General features: G+C 42.5%; 3 protein-coding genes across 4 annotated transcripts; 2 read left to right on the top strand and 1 right to left on the bottom strand.

Moving 5' to 3' along the window:
• On the top strand, positions 1-8939 carry ppp2r3c (protein phosphatase 2, regulatory subunit B'', gamma). The gene is made up of 12 exons (XM_038967096.1): positions 1-200; positions 421-542; positions 858-962; positions 1103-1215; positions 1533-1630; positions 2225-2295; positions 5351-5483; positions 5639-5770; positions 5927-6063; positions 6394-6531; positions 7092-7151; positions 8471-8939. The coding sequence occupies exons 1-12, from the start codon at positions 134-136 to the stop codon at positions 8660-8662; spliced, it is 1368 nt and encodes a 455-aa protein (XP_038823024.1). The 5' UTR covers positions 1-133; the 3' UTR covers positions 8663-8939.
• fam177a1 (family with sequence similarity 177 member A1) lies at positions 8786-11251 on the bottom strand. Of its 2 annotated transcripts, none has more exons than XM_038967097.1 (5): positions 11141-11251; positions 10507-10689; positions 10323-10389; positions 10102-10199; positions 8786-9951 (listed from the first exon to the last, which is right to left on the bottom strand). In XM_038967097.1, the coding sequence occupies exons 1-5, from the start codon at positions 11207-11209 to the stop codon at positions 9757-9759; spliced, it is 612 nt and encodes a 203-aa protein (XP_038823025.1). In that variant the 5' UTR covers positions 11210-11251; the 3' UTR covers positions 8786-9756. The 2 variants fall into 2 exon arrangements, with proteins under 2 accessions (XP_038823025.1, XP_038823026.1); XM_038967098.1 differs by having other exon boundaries at positions 8786-9945.
• A 5178-nt stretch (positions 11252-16429) lies between these two features.
• LOC120023742 (F-box only protein 33-like) lies at positions 16430-24176 on the top strand. The gene is made up of 4 exons (XM_038967826.1): positions 16430-16971; positions 17793-17903; positions 18377-19044; positions 19349-24176. The coding sequence occupies exons 1-4, from the start codon at positions 16433-16435 to the stop codon at positions 19612-19614; spliced, it is 1584 nt and encodes a 527-aa protein (XP_038823754.1). The 5' UTR covers positions 16430-16432; the 3' UTR covers positions 19615-24176.
• Positions 24177-25714: the final 1538 nt, after the last annotated feature.

Below are 25714 nucleotides of genomic sequence, written 5' to 3'. Positions count from 1 at the left end.
ATAAGAAGTTGCTAGCCGACCAATCCCAAGCGAGCTAACGATTGTTTAGACATTTCAGAGAAGCTGAAAAGAGTAACTTATCATAACATTGATTAGCTTGTTTTCATGTTATTAGGAATAAACAGAAGTTAAAATGTCAAACGATACGGTAGTACATTGGAAGGAACTTTTGAAAAGAAGATTGGCATCCTCCAAGAAAGGTTTTTCTACGTCCATAGCTAGATCTGTTGTGTTTATTTAGATAGCAAGTTAGCTAGCTAACGTTAGGCTAATTTCAGCTAGCTAGTCATATTTATGAATAGCTAGTTAGCTACTTATTTATTTTTGTGTAAGAAAAACTAGATAACTAGCAATCTACCCACTCAATTATTGAACTTTCACAAAGCCTTATTGTGTCAACATGTATTCATTTCTGTTCAGATGAGAGGACTGAGGAGGAGAAGAAAGCAGAAGAGACAGCACTCTTCACCAAATACTACACAGAGTGGAGGGGTGGAGGCAACAGAGAGAACTACAGGAACATTCCACGCTTCTACTACAGGGCAATTGAACATTCTGACAGAAACATTCTAGCTAACTAATCAGATCATTTTTTGGGGGTGTTTTGACATCTTTATAGCAATTGTGATATTCACAACATGTCAATGACTTTTTTTAGGGTCATTTAGCAGACGCTCTTATTCAGAGCGACTTACAGTATCAGTGCATACATTTCCCCCTTGGGAATGGAACCCAGAACCCTGGCGTTGCAAGCACCAAGCTCTACCAACTGAGCCAAAACGGGACTGAAGTGCTTTTGTGAGGGGCTGAAAGGATCATGGTTTCTGAAGTCTTATATATCTGTGTGATCCCTATAGCTTCCTGCAGAGGATGAAGTTCTCCTGCAGAAGCTGCGAGAGGAGTCCAGAGCCGTCTTTCTGCAGAGGAAGAGCCGGGAGCTTCTGGACAATGAAGAGTTACAGGTGAGACTGACATCTGGTTCAATCAAACAACTATTTAGTCAAATAGAAAGATTTACAAGCACTGGAATCTGGTAAGTCCATGGCACTATTAAAGTAATCAAACCTAATTATTTAACCTAGACCTTCTTTCTGTTATCTAGAATCTGTGGTTTCTGCTGGACAAACATCAAGTGCCACCCATGACAGGAGAGGAGGCAATGATAAGCTATGACAGTTTTCTGAAGGTTGGAGAAAAAGCAGGAGTTAAGTGCATGTGAGTACTCGGCATATTACGTTTTGGAGCCATAAAGTTTTGTGCTAATCACTTGGGCAGAATTAACACTGTTTACATTCATATTAGCCCAAAAGCATGTTTTTAGCTGGTGTGAAAAGGCAACAGGACTACCATAATGAGACATACTGTATGTGTAAACTACGGGTGGATTTATTAGTCGTAACAAAACGTTTTGCACCGTAGTAATTCGTTTCTTGTTGTCAATTTGCAGTCTACAAATTAACCATTTTTGACATATCTTGGAATGGAACGTGGAATTCTTCTAACAGTTTTTTTGTCCTGCCTTTCGTTCCTAGGCAGTTCTTCACTGCCAGAGTGTATGCCAAACTTCTCCACAACGATCCATATGGCAGGATATCAATTATGCAGTTCTTTAACTATGTCATGAGAAAAGGTCAGTTTCTTATCCATGTCTCCTATTGTCTTGCATCCATAACTTTCATCCATAACTTAGGTCCAACAAATTTGGCCAGACAACTTTTTCAGTCAGAACATCTGGATAATGGAACACCCTGCCAACCAAGAGAGTGCAGTACCTTTACTAGCATCAAGGCAAACCTGAAAAAGTGGCTAAAGGAAAACCAGTCGTGTGAAAATTAAGACATTCCTACTCTTAAGATGTCAGATACCTTTAAACAAAATATTATCATTATATTATCTATTATTGTATATTAGTGTTATATTGCTGTTTTCTGCCTAGGGACTACAGAATAAAATTATCACATAAAATGTGCTATCTAACTAAGTCTGGTGTAATGGCATGTTGTACATCAGGGATGGGCAACTTTGGGAGCCACAAAAAATTTGGGAGCCACAAAAAATGGGAACTCATCATGAGTGGCTTGCGGGTCTGCGAACCCACATCCATACTTTTTGAGGGCCCTAAGTGAAAATGTGTTGAGTTTGGTGGGAAAGTGAAGTTGGTATTTTGTAACAGTGTTCGATAAGTGCCTGGTCCTGATTTTGATATTGATGTCTCTTCTTCCAGTGTGGCTTCACCAGACGAGGATAGGACTGAGTCTCTATGACGTGGCTGGACAGGGCTACCTCCGTGAGTCTGTAAGCACTCTCACTACTTTACTTTTACACCAAAATCTTGTGTTGGTGGCTCCTTAGTGAAATAGGGATATTCCTTCCCTCCCTACTTTCTCATGATTCCTATTGAGACCCATTTGTGCTTTTCAGAGATGTGAAATATGATATTTACTATGACCTTGATGCAGGAACCACCCTCCTGTGAAGCATCTCTGGTTACAGGGTGTTGTTCTTCTCTGTGCCATGTTCTTCTCAGTGACCCTTTTGCCTTTGGTTAACCAACCGATGGTGTTTTTTTGTTCATTTATTTGTGTTGTTCGTAACTGATTTTTAAAAAACTTATTTTGTACATAATGTTGCCGCTACCATCTCTTATGACCGAAAATAACTTTTGGACATCAGGACTGCGATTACTCACCACGGACTGGCAGAATCATTTTTTTTCTTTTAACGAGTCTGACGAGCCCGACGCGAACGATATAATGCTTTCTCGGGAACAGGCCCAGATCCCCGTGATTTGCATGAAGAGGAGGCGGCGAAAAAGAGGCCAGAGGCTGGACTGGATTCTGAGAATTCGTACTTCCTTCCATTCTGCAACCAAACGTGCAATCTTTGGTGAATAAAATTTATGACCTACGCGCAAGATTAAACTACCAACAGGACATTCAAAACTGTAAAATCTTATTCTTCACGGAGTCGTGGCTGAACGACGACACTATCAACATACAGTTGTCTGGTTATACGCTGTACTTGCAGGTATTTTTGTCTCGAGCTATTGCTCGCCTTATCTCATGATAAGCTGTAGACCACACTATCTACCTAGAGAGTTTTCATCTGTATTTTTTGTAGCTGTTTACATACCACCACAGTCAGAAGCTGGCACTAAGACAGCATTGAATGAGCTGTATTCCACCATAAGCAAACAAGAAAACGCTCACCCAGAGGCGGCGCTCCCAGTAACCAGGGACATTAATGCAGGGAAACTTAAATCCGTTTTACCAAATTTCTATCAGCATCTGGACCACCTTTACTCCACACACAGAGATGCATACCAAGCTCTCCCTCGCCCTCCATTTGGCAAATCTGACCATAATTCTATCCTCCTGATTCCTGCTTACAAGCAAAAAAATTAAGCAGGACGCACCAGTGACTAGATCAATAAAAAAGTGGTCAGATGAAGCAGATGCTTAACTACAGGACTGTTTTGCTAGCACAGACTGGAATATGTTCCGGGATTCCTCCGATGGCATTGAGTAGTACACCACATCAGTCATTGGCTTCATCAATAAGTGCATTGATGACGTCGTCCCAACAGTGACCTTACATACATACCCAATCTAGAAGCCATGGATTACAGGCAACATCCGCACTGAATTAAAGGGTAGAGCTGCCGCTTTTAAGGAGCGGGACTCTAACCCGGAAGCTTATAAGAAATCCCGACATGCCCTCCGACGAACCATCAAACTGGCAAAGCGTCAATACAGGACTAAGATTGAATCATACTACACCGGCTCTGACGCTCATCGGATGTGGCAGGGCTTGCAAACCATTACAGACTACAAAAGGAAGCACAGCCAAGAGCTGCCCAGTGACACGATCCTACCAGACAAGCTAAACTACTATGCTCGCTTCGAGGCAAATAACACTGAAACATTTATGAGAGCACCAGCTGTTCCAGAAGACTGTGTGATCATGCTCTTCGCAGCCAATGTGAGTAAGACCTTTTAACAGGTCAACATTCACAAGGCTGCAGGGCCAGACGGATTACCAGGACGTGTACTGCGAGCATGCGCTGACCAACTGGCAAGTGTCTTCACTGACATTTTCAACCTCTCCCTGTCCGAGTCTAAAATACCAACATGTTTTAAGCATACCACCATAGTGCCTGTGCCCAAGAACACTAAGGTAACCTGCCAAAATGACTACCGACCCGTAGCTTTCACGTCTGTAGCCATGAAGTGCTTTGAAAGGCTGGTCATGACTCACATCAACAACATTATCCCAGAAACCCTAGACCCACTCCAATTTACATACCAACGCCAACAGATCCACAGATGACGCAATCTCTATTGCACTCCACACTGCCCTTTCCCACCTGGACAAAAGGAACACCTATGTGAGAATGCTATTCATTGACTACAGCTCAGCGTTCAACACCATAGTGCCCTCAAAGCTCATCAATAAGCTAAGGACCCTGGGACTAAACACCTCTCTCTGCAACTGGATCCTGGACTTCCTGACGGGCCGCACCCACGTGGTAAAAGTAGGCAACAACACATTCACCACGCTGATCCTCAACACAGGGGCCCCTCAGGGGTGCGTGCTCAGTCCCCTCCTGTACTCCCTGTTCACTCATGACTGTGTGGCCAGGCACGACTTCAACACCATCATTAAGTTTGCCAATGATCACCAACAACGACGAGACAGCCTATAGGGAGGAGGTAAGAGACCTGGCCGTGTGGTGCCAGGACAACAACCTATCCCTCAATGTGATCAAGACAAAGGAAATGATTGTGGACTACAGGAAAAAGAGGACCAAGCATGCCCCCATTCTCATCGACGGGGTTGCAGTGGAGCAGTTTGAGAGCTTCAAGTTCCTTGGTGTCCATATCACCAACAAACTAACATGGTCTAAGCACACCAAGACAATTGTGAAGAGGGCACGACAAAACCTATTCCCCCTCAGGAGACTGAAAAGATTTGGCATGGGTCCTCAGATCCTCAAAAGGTTCAACAGCTGCACCATCGAGAGCATCCTGATTGGTTGCATCACTGCCTGGTATGGCAACTGCTCGGCCTCCGACCGCAAGGCATTACAGTGGGTAGTGCGAACAGCCCAGTACATCACCGGGGCCAAGCTTCCTGCCATTGTAAGGTCTACACCTGTTGTATTCGGCGCATGTGACTAATACAATTTTATTTTATTTGTTTTTTTCCAGCAAAGCGACAAATGTTATGACTTTTGGGGTGTAAATTGTCCAAGTTGCCCCAGATTCACTATAAGTTGAACATCAGACTGTTTAGAATTCAGATTTGACTTATTGTTGAGATGATATGTGTGTGTTTTGTAATGTGATAGGACTTGGAGAACTACATTTTAGAGCTGATTCCCACACTCCCTCAGCTGGATGGCCTGGAGAAGTCCTTCTATTCCTTCTATGTCTGCACCGCTGTCCGCAAGTTTTTCTTCTTCCTGGATCCCCTACGGACTGGTTTGTTACTTATGATAACTAACCAAAAACATATTTGTCAAATGTGCAGACTTCTGTAAGATTCCTATAACTTCTTTGTCATGCCTATAACTTGTTTGTCTGTGCCTGCTCTGACGAAATAACATCTTGTTCCATTTATTCATGTTTATTCTCAGGGAAAATTAAGATTCAAGACATCTTGGCCTGCAGCTTTTTGGATGATCTACTTGAGCTGAGAGATGAGGAGCTTTCCAAGGAGAGCCAGGAATCCAACTGGTTCTCTGCACCCTCTGCTCTTAGAGTTTATGGTACGCAGCAGCTATTTGATAAAAAAAAATGCCTCATAGACATTAGGCTAATCTGAAGCCGGTAACACATGAATGTTCAAATAAAAAAAGAGATTCTAGATGATCTTTGTTTTTGCCCTCTTGGTAAGATGGTCGATCATGTGTTCCCTTTTGCAGGTCAGTACCTGAATCTTGACAAGGACCACAACGGCATGCTCAGTAAGGAGGAGCTGTCTCGCTACGGCACTGGCACTCTGACCAGCATCTTTCTGGACCGCGTGTACCAGGAGTGCCTCACCTACGACGGAGAGATGGTAAGAACCTTGCCTGCTGTTCTGACCTATTTTACTATACATGTGCGTACTTAAAATAGATGATTGATGTCGGTGTGTTGCAAAGACTCTCCTTGCAGGTTTATAGCTCTTTGTTTGTCTAAATGTAAAATAGTTTAACCAAATACGATGACTTTGAACTGTACGAAACCATCTAAAACACACTCTTACTCAGAATTGCTCAGATTCCACATGGCATAAGACCATTATCACATAGTTGTTCTAAGATTTTATCAAAGGACACAGTAAGTGTGAAATGTGTTATGACCTGATTTGATGCTTAATCTGGTCTTGACTCTGTGTCTCTCCCAGGACTATAAGACGTACCTGGACTTTGTCCTGGCTCTGGAGAACAGGAAGGAGCCTGCAGCGCTGCAGTACATCTTCAAGCTGCTGGACATGGAGAATAAGGGCTACCTCAATGTCTTCGCACTCAACTACTTCTTCAGGGTGAGACATCAGAGGGATAAATAGAGAGAGCAGAGTAGACAGTGGTACCTCTCCATCTGAAATCCTGCCCACTGAACAAAAAGTGTTGTCATGGGCCTCCCGAGTGGTGCAGCAGTCTAAGGCACTGCATGGCAGTGCTGAGGCATCACTACAGACTCGGGTTCGATCCCAGGCTGTGTCACAGCCGGCCGTGCCCGGGAGACCCATAAGGCTGCGCACAATTGGCCCAGCGTCATCCGGGTTATGGGAGGGTTTGTCCGGCCGGGATGTCCTTGTCTCATCGTGCTCTAGCGACTCCTTGTGGTGGGCCGGGCTTGGCAGGGTCGTGTTTCGGAGAGGAGTTGCAGCGATGAGACAAGACTGTAACTACCAATTGGATATCACGAAATTGGGGGGGGAAAAATATATTTATATATATAAATTATCAACTTTTTTTGTGAACAATTATTATTTATTAAGTCACTATCAAAACAATCAATGAAAATAATAATAATTGATCTACATCTGAAAACTGTTGTAACATTGCATCATGTATTTTTGCTTCATGTATTTTCCACCAGGCCATTCAGGAGCAGATGAAAATCCATGGCCAGGAGTCGGTGTCCTTCCAGGATGTCAAGGTAAATAGACTTTGTCCCGTTACCGTATTCACCATGGAGGAAGTAACTCTGAAGTATACTACTGGTTACTGTAAATCCGCTTGAAGTATCCATTTCTTCCAGAAATATTGTGTGGTTACACCATGCCCAAAAGCCATTGGGCGCGAATTGATTTTGTCCCCCCACACCAAACGCGATCACGACTCGCAGGTTGAAATATCACAACAAACTCTGAACCAATTATATTAATTTGAAGAGAGGTAGAAAAGTATGAAAAATGTATGGCAATTTAGCTAGCTAGCTTGCAGTTGCTAGCAAATTTGTCCAATTTAGCAAGCTTGCTGTTGTTAGCTAATTTGTCCTGGGATATAAACGTTGAGTTGTTATTTTACCTGAAATGCACAAGGTCATCTACTCCGACAATTAATCCACACATAAAACGGTCAACCGAATCATTTCTAGTCATCTCTCCTCCTTCCAGGGTTTGTCTTTGGACTTTTTATATGGCGATTGGCATCTAGCTTTCATAATAAGGTGTATTACCACAACTGACCCACCAACTTCAGTTCATTTTTCAATTACCCACGTTAGTATAACCAATGAGGAGATGGCACGTGGGTATATGCTTCTATAAACCAATGAGGAGATGGGAGAGGCAGGACTTGCATTGCGTTCATTGTCACAAATAGAACTGACTTCTATTTTAGCGCTTGGCAACGCAGACGCTCGTTGGCGCGCACGAGCAGTGTGGGTGAAATTATTGAATAACATGTGTCCATTTATTTTGGAACACACGCGACGCGAGTGTTCTGGTCAGCATGTTAGTGTGGGTGTCAAGCATTTGTATGGAGTTAACCAGAAGGTATTGTGCTCAGTAGGTGTTCAGTGTTTCCCCAAGCTCTATTCTGAGTTTGTTTATACAAATTTTACATTGATGCAAATTTGTCATGCCATAAAATCGAAGTTCCCTGACTGCTTTTTACAGTCTCAAACTGCATTCTCATTTGTACTAGTAGGGATTTTGTTTTTAAAACTGTAATCTTTAATCGTGATATGCCCGTTTGCGATATTACAAGAAGTTACTGCAAAGAACAGTTTTTTCCCTCAGACGTCATTGCGCGCGTGATAGAACAGCAGCATATCTACTGACATTTCTTTTACCATGATGTGTGATGCTCCTCAGCTCTGCTTCAACAAAACAAAAACAATAACAACGGCCGTGGGGCGGACAGTGGTGCTGTTTTCCCCACTGTGGATTCCATCTTTAATAATGATTTCAATAATTAACTCATTGATTTTAATAAGTCGTTTAAAAAAAAGTTGCAATGTTGTGCCTTCAGGATGAGATCTTTGACATGGTGAAGCCAAAGGATCCCTACAAGATCACGTTGCAGGATCTAGTGAACAGCAGCCAAGGAGACACAGTAACCAGCATCCTCATTGATCTCAACGGATTCTGGACTTATGAAAACAGGGAAGTTCTGGTTGCTAACGACAACGACAGCAACACAGCTGACCTTGACGATACATGAATCTTCAGTCAAACTGGGGACTACTAGACTCAGCAAGAAGATGATAAATGTTATGGTAAAGATTCTAGACACACTCACTGGAACTCAGTTGTTTAAAAAATAACTTGTCAAGACTTCGAAATACACAGTTGTATGACCTGTTTAAATGTTTATTAATGTAGTGTACAAAGTATAGAAAATGAAAATACTGTGTATTTTACTCTAAAAATGACTATAAAAAGCCTTCAAATGAAACTGTTTTTCCATTAACACATTATAAAATGTTTTTACATAATTATGTTGGCCTTTCAGTTTTTCTTTCCTTGGGTAAAGGTGTGTAGTGTGAATACCGTAGGATGGGAAAATATTTTCCTTATACAACCAGCCCTAATAAAGTGGCATTTCATATTATTGCTGTTCAAAAGAAAAGCAGCAGATATTTTTTAAACATGTTTCGCTTTACCTTGGGCTTCCTTATCAAGCCTTATACACTCAGAAGGGATCATGGCAGATAAGGTAAACTTCAGCAGAGCTATTTCTAAATATATGGTTCTGGACAATAGTAATGACTGAAGTGTGAGCACAGATGCCAACAAGCAACGTGTGAAGTTTTGTTAAAGGCCTGGAGGACAGTTCCCAACATTATTTTGATGAACTTTCTGAAAAGAACTGGAGAACTAGTCATAGTAAAACAATAGGATATTTGTGGGTATTTTAAGGGGAACATTGTCATGGTTGATAATGAATATAAAAAGCAATTTCCAACTGAAATAAATCAACTATTCCAATAACATTATGCACCCCTGGAATGGTTTTTAGAAAGGTCACTTATCTCGCTGCTAACTTATTGTATAACAATGTTATTAAGTACCTGAATTTTTTAAACCCGCAAATAGTTAAAATCAGCATCATATCTATAATGTGTGTGCTCATTGCACACAAAAGTTAATGCATATTGACAACGCAGCAACTAAAAAATATGTATTCTGTCTCATGTCTGACTTACAGTATTAATAGAACATGATCAATATGATACAAAAATAAGAACTACACTATAGCAAAAATGCTGAGGAGGCTACATCGTGAAATGTGAAGATGTCCATTTAATTGAACTGTTAGGTGGGGATGGGGGCAGGGAATCTGTTGGCATCAGGTGTGGCATCTTGATCCAGCTCAAAGGTGACGTTGACGAAGGAGGCTTTACCCTCCGGCTGCTCCATGGCTGGCTGCTGCATCTCCTGGTCACGATCCTCCTCAAAACGACGCTCTGCCTCCTCAGACAGCCGGTTCTCCTCCTCCTCCTCCTCCTCCTGTCAGTCACAACATGAATGAGGATTAGGGATACTAAACTACACCTTGGAGTAGTAACAAGTAGTGACACAATAGTGGTAACACATTAATAGTAATTAAGCATTCCAAGGTCTGCCAGTAGATGCTTCCCCATTGACAAGACAACGTACCTCCTTTTTCATTCTGTAGTACTCGTCAATAGCATACTGGTACTTAGGTGAGGTAATGCCAAACAATGAGGCCATTCTCTCCCCAAGATAGTCACAAACTGAAAGCACAAGGCAGAGGCACAGTATTACCAAGACACAGAACATTACATTTATATAGGATATATTTTGACACTCATCATATGTGTGTATCTTTAGTCTAGTATACATAATACCAGATTTACCTGAAATAGTGGAGGTTGCCACTCTCCACATGTGAAACAAGAAATATGGACCCCAAGTCAACCTGGACTATAACAAAAATATAACACAATAACAAAACAAAGTTAACAAAATGCAGGAATATTTCATTCTATTCATGTCATGGAGTAAAGTCCAATTTGAATTTATAAGGACATAGAAACCAACAGGGTCAGCTGAGGTCTTAACAGCTATAGAAGCTTGCACTTCCTCCTCTTCTTCTTCATCTGTGCTGTATTCCTCCATGGTCTCTCCACTGGCAAAGTAAATCGTTCTTCGGGGCACCTTCTGCTTCTTCATCCCTAAGTCTCCCAGCTCCACACTCTCAAACTCCTTCACCATATTGGAGCTCTGTCAATCATCATCACCAACAACAACAAAAACAGTCTATTCTCAAAACATGTTTGGTTACAGCTGGTAGAAACAGGATTTTACTATCATGTTAGCACTAGAAAACTTAACAGCTACGTTATAGGGCTGTTTACATTTGTCTCACGTTATTTTGAGGTTAGTAAATCACCATTTGAATAAAAACATTCCAACAGGTTTTTCAAGCAGTTTCTGTGAGTGATTGATTCATAGCCAGCTATGTCTGTGTTATAATTGTTAACAAATAACCTACAGAATGCACGTATTTATTAATTAATGTTCGAGATAGATAGCTAGATATATAGCTAGCTGCTGATGCTACAAGGAAGTATTAACGTTAGATCGCTAGCTAAAACAAACACAACACAAAATGGTTTTTATTGGCTAAACTCATGAGAACAGGTCTAAAATTGTAATTATGACACAATCGCACCTTTTCAGTGTCCATAGCTTTCCCCAAAGAGATGTTGACATTAGTGAGATATAGCGACAGCTCTGCCATCTCACTTCTCTCTCAAATTTCGGAAGTGACGTGGATAGGGGTTTGGTCATAGAGATCCTATTAAATTACTAGACGGATTTTTCATAAACCCTTCTCCCTTGGTCAGGGAGAAATCCAAAACCTGTCTAATTGGAATGAATGGCAGTAGAGGCATAGTCAGGGAGAAATCCAAAACCTGTCTAATTGGAATGAATGGCAGTAGAGGCATAGGTGATGCATTTCCTGCTTTTACTTACACAGGACAATAAATGTAACGCATAAGTAAGTTACCAGGGGGCAGGGCTACCGACGTAAAAACTAATCTGAAGAGGGGGCTGGCTAAGGCTAAAACTGGCGAGTGTAGAGAGTATAGGGATATTGTTATCCACGTCGGCACAAACGATGTTCGGATGAAACAGTCAGAGGTCATCAAGCACAACATAGCTTCAGCGTGTAAATTAGCTAGAAAGATGTGTCAGCATTGAGTAATTGTCTCTGGCCCCCTCCCAGTTAGGGGGAGTGATGAGCTCTACAAAAGTCTCACAACTCAATCGCTGGTTGAAAACTGTTTTCTGTGCCTCCCAAAAGATAGAAAATGTAGATAATATGCCCTCTTTCTGGGACTCATCCGACTCATCCACAACATGTTATCTAATCGGGTGTCTACAAACAGGACCAAGCTTTGCTTGCTGAGGAGTGACAGGGCTCTAACTCCTCTAGCTCCACAATGAGATAGGGTGCAGACCAGCAGCCTGCCAGTTTAGTGGAGTCTGCGACTAGCATAGTTAGTGTAGTCAGTGTAGTCAGCTCAGCTATCCCCATTGAGACCGTGTCTGTGCCTCGATCTAGGTTGGGCAAAACTAATCACTTTAGTGTTCACTTTAGCAATCTCACTGGAATAAAGACCTCTTCCATTCCTGTCATTATTGAAAAATATTATGATATCTCAAAAAAGGGCTACTTAATGTTAGATCCCTCACTTCCAAGGCAGTTAAAGTCAATTAACTAATCACTGATCATCATCTTGATGTGATTGGCTGGACTGAAACATGGCTTAAGCCTGATTAATTTACTGTGTTAAATGAGGCCTCTCCTCCTGGTTACGCTAGTGACCATATCCCTGCGCATCCCGCAAAGGCGGAGGTGTTGCTAACATTTATGATAGCAAATGTTAATTTACCTAAAAAAAATTACTGCGTTTTTATCTTTTGAGCTTCTAGTCATGAAATCTATGCAGCCTACTCAATCACTTTTTTATAGCTACTGTTTACAGACCTCCAGGACCATATATAGAGTTCCTCACTGAGTTCCCTGAATTCTTATCGGACCTTGTAGTCATGGCAGATAATATTCACATTTTTGGTGACTTTAATATTCACATGGAAAAGTCCACAGATCCAAAAGGCTTTCGGAGCAATCACCGACTCAGTGGGTTTTGTCTCCGGACCTACTCACTGCTAGTCATACCCTGGACCTAGTTTTGTCTCGTGGAATAAATATTGTGGATCTTAATGTTTTTCCTCATAATCCTGGACTATCGGACCACCATCTTATTACGTTTACAATCGCAACAGATAATCTGCTTAGACCCCAACCAAGGATCATCAAAAGCCGTGCTATGAATTCTCAGACAACCCAAAGATTCCTAGGTGCCCTTCCAAACTCCCTCTACCTACCCAAGGACGTCGGAGTACAAAAAACGGTTAACCACCTAACTGAGGAACTAAATTTAACCTTGCGTAATACCCGAGATGCAGTCACACCCCTAAAATAAAAAAACATTTGTCACAAGAAACTAGCTCCCTGGTATACAGAAAATACCAGAGGCCTGAAGCAAGCTTTCAGAAAATTGGAATGGAAATGGAACTCTGCCAAACTGGAAGACTTCCGACTAGCTTGGAAAGACAGTACCGTGCAATATCGAAGGGCCCTCACTGCTGCTCAATCATCCTATTTTTCCAAACTAATTGAGTAGAATAAGAACAATCCAAAATAAAAAAAAATTATACTGTCGCAAAGCTAACTAAAATGCAGCAAGAGAGGATGGCTTTCACTCCAGCAGTGATGAATTCATGGACTTCTTCAACGAAAATATCATAATCATTAGAAAGCAAATTACGGACTCCTCTTTGAATCTGCATATTTCTCCAAAGCTCAGTTGTCCTGAGTCTGCACAATACTGCCAGGACCTGGGATCAATGGAAACACTCAAGCTTTTAAAATCCTATATCTCTTGACGCATTCATGAAAATAGTTATGGGCTTCTAAACCTTCAAGCTGCATACTGGACCCTATTCCAGCTAAACTACTGAAAGAGCTGCTTCTTGTGCTTGGCTCTCCTATGTTGAACATAATTAATGGCTCCCAATCCACCGGATGTGTACCAAACTCACTAAAAGTGGCCGTAATAAAGCCTCTCTTGAAAAAGCCAAACCTTGACCCAGAAAATATTAAAAAACTAGCGGCCTATATCAAATCTCCCATTCCTCTCAAAAAAATGGGAAAAGCTGTTGTGCAGCAAGTCACTGCCTTCCTGAAGACAAACAATGTATACAAAACGCTTCAGTCTGGTTTTAGACCCCAATCAAAGAACTGAGACTGCACTCATGAAGGTGGTAAATTACTTTTTAATGGCATCAGACCAAGGCTCTTCATCTGTCCGCGTGCTCCTAGACCTTAGTGCTGCTTTTGACACCATCGATCACCACATTCTTTTGGAGAGATTGGAAACCCTAACTGGTCTACACAGACAAGTTTTGGCCTGGTTTAGATCTTATCTGTCGGAAAGATATCAGTTTGTCTCTGTGGATGGTTTGTCCTCTGACAAATCAATTGTACGTTTCGGTGTTCCTCGAGGTTCCGTTTTAGGACCACTATTGTTTTCACAATATATTTTACCTCTTGGTGATGTCATTCGGAAACATAATGTTCACTTTCACTGCTATGCAGACGATACACAGCTCTACATTTCGATAAAATATGGTGAAGCTCCAAAATTGCACTCCCTGGGAGTGGATGGCGGCATATTTTTTACTTTTAAACTCGGACAAAACAGAGATGCTAGTTCTAGGTCCCAAGAGACAAAGAGATCTTCTGTTGGATCTGACAATTAATCTTGATGGTTGTACCATCGTCTCAAATAAAACTGTGAAGGACCTCGGCGTTACTCTGGACCCTGATCTCTCTTTTGATGAACATATCAAGACTGTTTCAAGGACAGCTTTTTTCCATTTTCACAACATTGCAAAACTCTGAAACTTTTTGTCCAAAAATGATGCAGAAAATCTAATCCATGCTTTTGTTACTTCTAGATTAGACTACTGCAATGCTCTACTTCCCGGCTACCTGGATAAAGCACTAAATAAACTTCAGTTAGTGCTGAACATGGCTGCTAGAATCTTGACTAGAACCCCAAAATGTGATCATATTACTCCAGTACTAGCCTCTCTAAACTGGCTTCCTGTGAAGGCTAGGGCTGATTTCAAGGTTTTACCGCTAACCTACAAAGCATTGCATGGGCTTGCTCCTACCTATCTCTCCGATTTGGTCCTGCCGTACATACCTACATGTACGCTACGGTCACAAGACGCAGGTCTCCTTATTGTCCCTAGGGCTTTCTCCTATAGCGCTCTATTTTTATGGAATGGTCTGCCTATCCATGTGAGAGACGCAGACTCAACCTTTAAGTCTTTATTGAACACTCATCTCTTCAGTAGGTCCTATGATTGAGTGTAGTCTGGCCCAAGGGTGCGAAGGTGAACAGAAAGGCACTGGAGCGACGCACCACCCTTGCTGTCTCTGCCTGGCCGGTTCCCCTCTCTCCACCTATTACAGGTGCTGAGTCACTGGCTTACTAGTGCTCTTCCATGCCGTCCCTAGGAGGGGTGCGTCACTTGAGTGGGTTGAGTCACTGACATGATCTTTCTGTCCGGGTTGGCGCCCCCTCAGGTTCGTGCCGTGGGGGAGATCTTTGTGGATTATACTCAGCCTTGTCTCAGGGTAGTAAGTTGGTGGTTTGCGGATATCCCTCTAGTGGTGTGGGGGCTGTGCTTTGGCAAAGTGGGTGGGGTTATATCCTACCTGGTTGGCCCTGTCCGGGGGTATCGTTGGACGGGGCCGCAGTGTCTCCCGACCCCTCCTGTCTCAGCCTCCAGTATCTATGCTGCAATAGTTTGTGTCGGGGGGCTAGAGTCAGTCTGTTATGTCTGGTGTAATTCTCCTGTCTTATCCAGTGTCCTGTGTGAATTTAAGTTTTCTCCCTCTAATTCTCTCTCCCTTCCCTCCCGGAGGACCTGAGGCCTAGGACCATGCCTCAGGACTACCTGGCCTGATGACTCCTTGCTGTCCCCAGTCCACTTAGTTGTGCTGCTGCTCCAGGTTCAACTGCTCTGTCTGCGGCTATGGAACCCTGACCTGTTCACCGGGTGTGCTACCTTGTCCTGGACCTGCTGTTTTCGACTCTCTCTCTCTACCGCACCTGCTGTCTCGAACTCTGAATGCTCGGCTATGAAAAGCCAATTGACATTTACTCCTGAGGTGCTGACCTGTTGCACCCTCTACAACCACTGTGATTATTATTATTTGACCCTGCTGGTCATCTATGAACGTTGGCCATGTAGTGTTATAATCTCCACCCGGCACAGCCAGAAGAGGACTGTCCACCCCTCAGAGCCTGGTTCCTCTCTAGGTTTCTTCCTATGTTCCTGCCTTTCTACGGTGCTTTTCCTGGCCACAGTGCTTCTACATCTGAATTACTTGCTGTTTGGGGTTTTAGGCTGGGTTTCTATATAGCACTTTGTGACATCGGCTGGTGTAAAAAGGGCTTTATAAATACATTTGATTGATTGATTGAACGACGTGGTCTTGGCGTGGGCAGAGAATTCAATAAAATGACCATTTTACTATTTTATTCTTATAAATCCAGTAGAATATTGCGGGGCTCAACTGCAATGAAAGTACTCCACCTTGCGCACTTGAGAGGTATGGCAAAAATAACAGCACTTGGGTCAAACCATTTCCCCAAATGGCTTGATAAAATAATACTACATTTGTAGATGTCGTCAGTATAACTAAATGGACAACATACTATGGGGAAACTAAAGTTGTATCAAACAGATGTATTTTCATAAGGAAAGCAAACTATGTCGGCCTGTTTCATAAGTGGGATTTTGCAGAGTATTGTTTTCATCCCCACGTAGTCATAGAAGTGGTATCCTCCAATAGTATTGAACACAAAGCTGCTGAATGTTGTTTGTTTTCCACACAGAGAGTATCGGAACAGTACCGTTGTCGCACAATCTTACAACGGTTATATTTACACTTTTGTTTGCGAATAATAGTTTAGTGGCCTGCGCCATGGCTCTGTGCGGGGGTGTTGGAGCCATGGCTTTACCAAGCGAGCTTATCGTCCACATATTTTCATTCTTGTCCGACCGTGACAAGCTTCGGGCCTCGTCCGTGTGCTCTCGCTGGAGGGAGTGTCTGTTTTACCCATCGCTTTGGACGGAGCTCAAGTTGCGTGTCGGAGGTGGCTCGAATGGGGGAGGCTATGGCTCCGAACAGACCCCAAGATTAGACTTTCTCATGAGGAAGTTTGGCTCCTTCGTGCGCGAGCTACAGCTCGAGTTTGCCCCAGTTGAAGGATATCTAAGGCCATTGAATGGCGTGGAGGGCAGGATGGAATCTGTCGAAAGCGACCCTCAGTTCCCTGGCCGCTGGAAAGACGCAATTATCACCTATTTGGACCAGGTGTTGTGTGTCCTCGGATGTATTCGAAACAACAGGTAGTTGGATACATTAACATCATGTTTAATGCAAAGTGCGTCAGCTACGCCATACTCGTCAAATTGAGTGTGTTGGGTCTGCGTAGTCAGCGAGCTAACCTTTAGCTAGCCTAGCTATAAACAAACCCACCATGTTATTACGTAATCGGGTCATGTCGTTCTCTACGGATTTCTGCGTTTCCTGCCTGATTGAGGTGTCGTTTTTCGCCTATTCAAGCTATAATCTAGCTACTTGGTATATAGGACATGTCAGTCTGAAGTCTGTTTTTCTGCCTGGTATGCAAATGTTGCTAGGGCATGTTTATAATTTGAACTACATTGCTGCAGCAGTGGTGGTCATGCTCAGGTAATCTATAAACGGAACCACTAAGGTCAGCAATGACATTGGCAGCATGCTTTCATTTGCAAGTCCGGCTTCTCAAACCTGTACTAGCAATATGCCAATATCTTTTGGACACATACTGTCCTGAAAAGTTCCAGTTGCACTGCCACATAGGGAGACTTAAAACTGTCTTGAGGCATTTCTTTGTTGGTAGTTAATTCCAGTACTCATTCAATAACAACACACTTGTGAAAGAGAGCTCTAGAGATGTTGGTTGTACAGTCAAATGAGGAATGCTGGGTTTGTGGTGTACACCAGTGATGTTGAAAGGTGTTGATTGTCACAGGCCTTCTGGCAAATTGGTGAGGACGTGCATACTGTTTGAGTTGTTTGCAGTCGTGTTTGTTGCAGAGTACAATTAGAACATACTGTCACTGACCTCCACTATGGCTGATTGTGTCCGGTTTTGTCTAAAGCTCATACTACTTTCTCGCTCTAGGAATCTCCAGAAGCTGAGTCTGTATGGGGATACCTGCGTTCTTCAGGATGAGGGCATTCTGGACAGTGCCTATCTCAACCAGGTTGACCAAGGAGGAGTGAAAATCAAAGAGTGAGTGGCTTTATATCTTGCTTAAGGTGACAAAAGGGCATAAATGGGTCACAATCACAGTCCTCAGTTGAAATTCTGCCTCATAGAATTACATATAGAACACATAACTAGGTATTTTTTAAATTTATTTAACCATTATTTGATTAGGCAAGTCAGTTAAGAACTAATTCTTATTTACAATGAAGTCCTAAGAATAGTGCCTTGTTCAGGGGCAGAATGACAGATTTTGACCTTGTCAGTTTGGGGATTTGATCTAGCAAACTTTCGGTTACTGGGCCAATGCTCTAACCACTAGGCTACCTGCTGCCCCAGGTAATCTAATAGGATTTATGTTCTGCCTATTTTTTTTTTCTTCCTGTATTTGTTTTAATTTAGAGTAGACTTATTTGCATATATGAGAGTCAAAGACGTGACAAAGATTTTAACTTTCTCTCTCTCTGTCTTTGTGTTTGTATTCCTCTGGCCTGGAATAGGATCCAGCAGCTGTTAGTGGAAGTTTTGTCTAACAGCAGGCAGATGAAGTGGCTGTCCTCAGCCTTCATGCTGGGTGTGGTGACCCCCTGCTCCCTGGCCTCTCTGTCCAACCCCAGCGCTGCCTCCCTGGAGCACCTCAGCCTGTTGGACAACCAGCTGCCCTGCCTGTCCTCCCCTGTGGAGCTGGAGCGCCTTGTCCACCTGCGTTCCCTGGCCCTCGACTTCTGTGACTTCACCTCTGAGATGTGCCGCCTGCTGGCTGGAGGACACCGTGCTCCACTACACCGCCTCTCCTTGATGGTGAATGGTGCCGCTCTGGAGGCCAAGCCGCTGGATTGCACCGCCAGTGAGGATGACTGGAAGGCCCTGGTCCGACGCTGCGCTAACTTGCGGGTCTACATGATGGCCCTGGATGTGTCCAGCCAGGACCTGCTGAGGGTGCTCAAGCCCAGCCTACCCCTGGAGAGGATCCACCTGGACAGCTACTCCACCCTGGTCACAGACGGCACGCTGGAGCTCATTTCCCAGCAGTACAACAAGACCCTGAGCCACTTCGTCCTGATGAGGGATGACACCGGCTTCCCTGACCTCAGCGTCAACCGCAACGAAGACCCGCTGGTCCTACTGGCCTGGCGCTGCGTACACCTCTCTGTCCTGGTTATCCATGGTGAGTCAGCCTGGGTCAAAAGCTAGTATTACGTAGCTCAACACTTTTAGTGTAGCCTAACATTTTAATGGGAGTGATTTCGATTACGAATATCATGGGTTCTAGTTGCTCAGATAAAATAACCAGTTATACATATTTTCTATAGGAGTAATGTTATGTCTAGTGTGTGTATAGTGTAGAGGTCATATTGGCAGCATGTTGATTTGTATAGCACAGATCAAATGGAGTTGGTTTACATTCAATATGCAGTATGTTTTTTCTACAGTGGTGTTCAATGTGATTCTCCTCTGTCTGAACACCACAGGCTACACTGTGTGGTCCCACAACCTGGTGGCCATCTCCCGTCTACGTGGCTCCAGCCTCAAGGTCCTGGCTGTGTCCGAGGAGAGTATCGACTTCGACCCGGACCAGGGGGTCTTCATGGAGGGTGACCCCGTCCACAACCTGGTGAAGGAGGTGTCCCAGGGCCTGGGGCGCATCTGGCACCCCTCCATGGACTCCAACTTGGTCCTCAGCGAGCCCACCCAGCACTTCCACAGGGAGATGCAGAGCTTCAGCCTGGGCATGTAGGCTAGAGCTACAACCGCCAGGCCGGTCCTCCATCTGGGTCGTGTTCATTAGGCACCAAACGGAAGAAAACAAGACCTAAACAGGGAGGGACTACCCGGGCTTGTCCAGTAAGAAACGCTCATCTTCTGTTTTCTGTTGCAAAACGTTTTGAAACGTTTTCTGTTGTGTGCCCTAAAGAACACGACCCTGGTCTGGCCTGCTGCACATGCTCAGTGCTTGTCATGATGATATAATCTAAACCTTATGGGTCCTATCTCATTTGCATACTTTATTTTTAGTGTATATTTTCTTTCTTTGTAGAATGAACTAATCCTTTATATGTGCTGTGTTTAATCAGTATTAGCTCTATATTTATATCTATCTATATATATCCTGCTTATGAATAGGAGAGTATAGTCGGGTATTTGATTAGTAGCTAATTGAGCGATTGGTGTATGGAGGGGGCTTTTTTTTTTACAAAGCTAGCTTACTTGTATTGCAAGTTTTCTTTTTGGTTTTGTCTGTTTGTTGTTTTTCTCTTAGCGAGTGCTGAGTTACCGTAAACTAACTTATCAGTTAATCCACCTTGGCTTTTTGCAATGACGGAATCCTTTGTAATTGTTTGTTCACCTTTTTAAGAGGAGATTAGTCCAGTGGTCTTCCGGCAGAGGGAGGGTCAGTGCTGGTGGACTGTTAGGCCCCCCTAACCCCTCACTTCCTGTCTGCTCTTTACTTTTGTGTTTTGGAGATAATATGATTGCTATGTTACGGGACTAAGATCCTGCTGGTTCTTCTCAGCCCAGAGGTGGGATGTGATACAGTTCTGCTGGTGAAACAAATTGCTAAGGGTTCCACACTGACACACTCATGCTGAGACCCTTTGAGCTGCCTACGTACAGCTGCAGTACTTTAGTCAGGGGTCAGCATTGACAGTCATGTGCTGCAGTTTGCTCTCAGAAAAATCCTCTCTGTCTGTCTCAGGTAGGCAAAACATGATGATGAAGATGGTGGTGGGGGTGATGATGATGTATACTATGAAACAATCAGCTAGTCTGTCAGTTTAATCCAGTTTTTCTTGAGTCACAGTTGCCTTGGAAATCCCCTTGTGTTCTGGATTCAATCGTTTTTGCCATCAAATCTGCCCATTTTACCACAGGGTAAACAAACTTAGTCGTACATTTGTTTTAAGATTAAGGTGTTGAAAGAGTTTAAAGAATGGCAAATTACTCCTTGCACGTATTTCTCTTGTTCACAGTTTTAGGGCAAAGTACTTGCTGTGTTGACTGACTCCAGGGCCACAGTGTTTCACCTGCTGAGCGTTGGATGGAGGGAGGCATATATTTGCTTGTTCCATATCTCAGGATTTTTGCACTTTCTGTACTTTTTTCCAATGAAGGCTTTATTTTAATGCAAAGCTATCTGTTCTAAGGGCCAGTGTGCGTGGTGGTGGGACTGAATACTGGATACTAATACTGGGGAAAGAAATCTTCCAACACAACGCACACCAGAGGTTGTTGGTTTTATTTTTCTAGCCCCGCCTCGTTCCCTCGATTGAACTTTTAAGAAGGTTAAGATCCGTGATGTCTGTCTGTGAAAAGACTTTTAATGACGTTTTCTATTGTTGTGTACTTGCTGTTTTAGAGCTCAGAGTAGTAGAGGGAATCTGAAGTTGGTTGCTCAGTGGTAGAATGTAAATGTGAAGCTAACAACCTTTTTTTAATGTGTAAAGTTGTCTGCTATCCAGAATTCCCCCTACATATGAATATCTTCTTTATCCTCGCTTGTAAAGCTTAGGGAACCAGTCTTGACTGATAAGGCAGTACAGTGTGTGGGGCCTGGAATAGGTGACCTCTCTGGTAGGCCTCTGCTTGTTCTGTGCTGCTGAGATATTGTAACATTCCAGAGAAGACGAGAGTAGGCTACATCTCTTGACCTTGAGTGGTTATGAAGCCGTCGGTCGGCTATTGCTTCTTGTTGCGTTCCTCCGTGCCCATGACTTTCATTGGTACTACCAAAGCCAGCCATTTCAGTTAAAGAAGAGATGAAGTACTGTATATTGAGGAAAAAATTATCTTGTATAGAAACATCTGACATCAGATGGCAAGAAGTGTGTGTGTGATCCATGTTTCAAACAATGTCACAATCAGCCTGTGGAATCCACTACTAATCTGTTTAGCTGTTGCAGTCAGATATGAGCCTGCATGCAAGGTTCCACTCGGAGTAAACTTAGTCTATCTACGGTTTATGCATGAGAAGCATCAATATGGGGGAAAAGTAATATTGAAACTATATGCATGTTAAGAGGGATTCTAAAAGTGTTCAAGTCCTGTCTATTTTTAGTACCACACCAAAAAGGATAGATAATATTCTATATTTGGAGTTAACTTGTTTGTGCTGAACAGGGGTAGGGTAAGACCTTGTTAGAGGAAGAGGATGACGAATGCCAGTCAATTGTTACAATGTGTAAAACATCCTAATGTTGCATTCATGCTGTGCCTAAATCCAGAGTAGCTTTAATTTCAAATGTTCCATTTGTTCTGCGTTCGTTTCCAGTTCATTGTCTAGTACCGCATTTGACTACCGTTACAGAAGCATAGCTCATTTACACATCAGTGTTTTTTTTTTTTTGGTGTGTGTTTTGTGTAAAGTTTCAAAAGTGCATACATCAGAGAAGGGGGTGTATGGTGTGTTTGAAGTAAAACATGGTGTACCACTTTCTCACCAGTGAGCAGGAAACAGCCTTTCTCAGGGTTACTGTCAGTTGGGGGAGAGGAGGAAATGATTTCCATCGCTCAGGCCTCAACATCATAATGAAAGTTAGGATCAATATTTTTTCCAACAAGTCACTGGATTTTAAAAACGTTGTGTCAGCGCGTCTGCGTCAGCTGCCAAAGATCACGGTGTGAAACAACTCTTATAAAGTGCCCACATGCTGGCAGAGGGCAGGGCCCATGGCTGATCAGCTGTGATGTACTACTACGACTACTCCTTTACAACTACTACTATACTTCTAGAAATATGATATACTTACTGAATAGGGGGTGAAGTTGGACCACATGTGGTGCACAGCTGAGCTGTGGTTTGGTCAACAACAGTAGAGCTCTCTCTTTACAAATGCACCTGTTTCACTGTGAAGAGTGAATGTAATTTAAGTATAGATAAAATCAAGATTGGTTGATTCTATCAGACCAGTACGCTGCTAAGAAATGTGTAAGGAACATTCCACTGGGGAGTTAAAAACAAACAAAATGGCCAAATGTCTGCATGAGATGACTTTTTTTTTTTTACTCTTATTCTTTGTTTTGAAGGGTAACGGGATCCAGTAGGTAGGTCACAACTGGTCTTTTGATTAAAATAATTGTTTGCATAGAGGTTGTGTAGCCCAGTCTTTCTGCATGTTAAAAGGCACAGCACAGCAGACTGGGGATATTTTGTTACTATGGACAAAAATAAGACCAGTTGGGTTATTTTTAGGTTACAACTGTGAGATTGGATCCCCTTTTTTTATTTGATATTGTTTTATTATTTCTGAACACTTTTTATATGCATTTGCAATCCAAATCTCTCTTGTTGAGTAGGATGATGCTGTGTAGCTACAGTGAGCTGCTTGGAGGGCAGTTCTAACTGTTGCCTATAGAAGCGTATTGCACTCAGAAAGCTACAGTACCTTACAGCTAAATTAACTCATGCCAGCCTTAAGAGTGTAAATGCTTGAAGTTAAAGAGACCTGAGGAGAACTGATGCTTTCTGTCTTTGGTTTTATTCCATTATTAAAAACCTGAACCACTGTAATACCACAGGTCCACTGTTGTGAGGGTCAGGAGGGAGGCGAGCTTAAAACAAGCCCCATCTCTTAATGGCTGGCTTGCATTACAGCAGTCAAACTATGCAAGTGAAATGCATATAATCCAGTGTTTTTTTTTTGTCACTTACAAATGGAAATAACTTGCTACGATACTTGGCCTTATTACAATTGTTGATCTTGATTCTTCGGAAGCCAAACTGTTTCAAAGGCAACCGTGGTTTACAGACATGGTCTCTATGAGACTGGCCAGCAGGCCCCAGTTAAGTGGTACGAATGTCGTGCATTTGTTTAAAATCAGGACAGTTTGCAATAAAATAAGTCATACATTACAAGTGGCAACCACGGGGGCACGAGCAGTGCGAACACCTGGACTGCGTCCTTATAAACTTTCGGGGAAGAATATAACTCACATTGCATATTTGTATATATCAATACATATACTCTTATGCAACATGTCTGGGTTCTATTTATGAACAAAGTTTGTAAGCGGTTTGTTACCATCTTAAATGTTTAAATATTTGGACAGGTGTGTTCTGTTTCAAGTGAGCACATAGCATTGGATTTTATATGTACATCTGCAAATGGGAAATCCACTGGCGCATGTGTGAAAATGCCAGGTGTGGAGAGAATTTTATTGATTTAGAAAAGTGATCCAAGGTTTCAAGGTAGCTAAAGAAGGAAAATCCTATGAAAAAAAAACCTAACTGACAGATTGGGTAAACCAGCTGAATGTTGAATGCTTCTTTTAATCAGTGAATAAAAGCATTATAAAGACAAACATGGTCTTTTGTATTATTCATTGTTTAATTTGAGTTTTGTTGTCCTAGTTTTTAATCTTGTGTAACATCTCACCCTTAATATTCATCAGGTGTAATTTTACCTTACAGGAACATGTCAGAGCTAGATGTCATTGGATGTTTGTGACTTGGCACAGCTTATATGGTCCAGTTCAGATCATGAGGTTACAGCTATACCTGAATAGGACCAATGTCATTTTGAATTAAACATTTGATACTATGAACATTACAACAGCAATTTAATTACTTGAGCATTACATTTTAACAATAAATCTCTTCATATTCCATGACCTTTAATGATCAAACTATGGACTCTCAAGACCTCAATGCTAAAAAAAGTTATTTCCCAGCTCAATTTAGACAGGAAATGTGACTGGTATATACAATTCCTTCACAATATTGACACAATGTCTAATATATACCCATGTCAAGAATGCAAGGGACATAAGATTGATTTAAAAGGCCTTTAACAATACAAGCAAACGCACCCTTCAAGTTAGTCCAAGTCGCCACTCAGAACAAGGAAGATTCACATAGCTATAGTCATCATACCCATAACACCTAGCGGTCAGAAATTGTTCCAATCGTTTTTCCACTTTTCCTGTAGGGATTTCAGAAACACTTAAGGGCTGTGCTTCGTGTAGGCTTACCCTGGCGTGACAACCATCTAACTCTCTCGGGCAAAGGAGACTTATAAATACAGTCGGCTCTATTTACTCATTCAAAAATGCTAATTAGTATACATCATGCAAAAAGACAAATCCCTGCAAGTCATCTCTAGGTGACACCTTTGCCAACAGGTAATGTGTCAACTTAAAACTTGCTCAAGACAGTTTACAGAAATGTAGCCAATTTATTACTGCACGGAACAAAAATATAAAACGCAACAAGTGTTGGTCCCATGTTTCACGAGCTGAAATAAGACCCCTGAAATTCTCCATATGGACAAAAAGCTTGTTTTGCACAAATTTGTTTACATCCGTTAGTGAGCATTTCTCCTCTGCCAAGATAATCCATCCACCTGAGTGTCATATCAAGAAGTTGATTAAACAGCATTATCATTACACATGTGCCCCTTGTGCTGGGGACAATAAAAGGCCACTCTAAAATGTGCAGTTGTCACATGCCACAGATATCTCCAGTTTTGAGGGAGCGTTCAATTGGCATGCTTACTACAGGAATGCCCACCAAAGCTGTTTCAAGATAATTTCTCGCCAGTAAGCCGCCTCCGCCGTTTTAGAGAATTTGGCATCCGCAGACCACGTGTATGGTGTCATGTGGGTGATCGGTTTGCTGATGTTTATATTGTGAACATGGTGGGGTTTTGGTATGGGCAAGCATAAGCAAAACAGCATTTTATCAATTGCAATTTGAATGCACAGAAATACCGTGACATGATCGGGAAGCGCTTTTCTTAAGGTATCTATGACCAACAGATGCATATCTGTATTCCAAGTCATGTGAAATCCATAGATTAGGGTCTAATGAATTCATTTCAATTGACTGATTTCCTCATATG

Source organism: Salvelinus namaycush, chromosome 28 (assembly GCF_016432855.1).
Source record: "Salvelinus namaycush isolate Seneca chromosome 28, SaNama_1.0, whole genome shotgun sequence".
NCBI classification, from domain to species: domain Eukaryota; kingdom Metazoa; phylum Chordata; class Actinopteri; order Salmoniformes; family Salmonidae; genus Salvelinus; species Salvelinus namaycush.
This window is presented reverse-complemented; position numbering and strand designations above follow the sequence as displayed.

Excerpts from the sequence above, each read along its gene's own strand:
- ppp2r3c (XM_038967096.1), top strand. The coding sequence starts at position 134 with ATGTCAAACGATACGGTAGTACATTGGAAGGAACTTTTGAAAAGAAGA. Across the intron at positions 963-1,102 it reads TGGACAATGAAGAGTTACAG|AATCTGTGGTTTCTGCTGGA; the intron begins GTGAGACTGACA and ends TCTGTTATCTAG. Across the intron at positions 1,631-2,224 it reads TAACTATGTCATGAGAAAAG|TGTGGCTTCACCAGACGAGG; the intron begins GTCAGTTTCTTA and ends CTCTTCTTCCAG.
- fam177a1 (XM_038967097.1), bottom strand. The coding sequence starts at position 11,209 with ATGGCAGAGCTGTCGCTATATCTCACTAATGTCAACATCTCTTTGGGG. Across the intron at positions 10,390-10,506 it reads TTAAGACCTCAGCTGACCCT|TCCAGGTTGACTTGGGGTCC; the intron begins GTTGGTTTCTAT and ends TTTTTGTTATAG. Across the intron at positions 10,200-10,322 it reads GGCAACCTCCACTATTTCAG|TTTGTGACTATCTTGGGGAG; the intron begins GTAAATCTGGTA and ends TTGTGCTTTCAG.
- LOC120023742 (XM_038967826.1), top strand. The coding sequence starts at position 16,433 with ATGTTGTTTGTTTTCCACACAGAGAGTATCGGAACAGTACCGTTGTCG. Across the intron at positions 17,904-18,376 it reads GGAGGAGTGAAAATCAAAGA|GATCCAGCAGCTGTTAGTGG; the intron begins GTGAGTGGCTTT and ends GGCCTGGAATAG. Across the intron at positions 19,045-19,348 it reads CTCTGTCCTGGTTATCCATG|GCTACACTGTGTGGTCCCAC; the intron begins GTGAGTCAGCCT and ends TGAACACCACAG.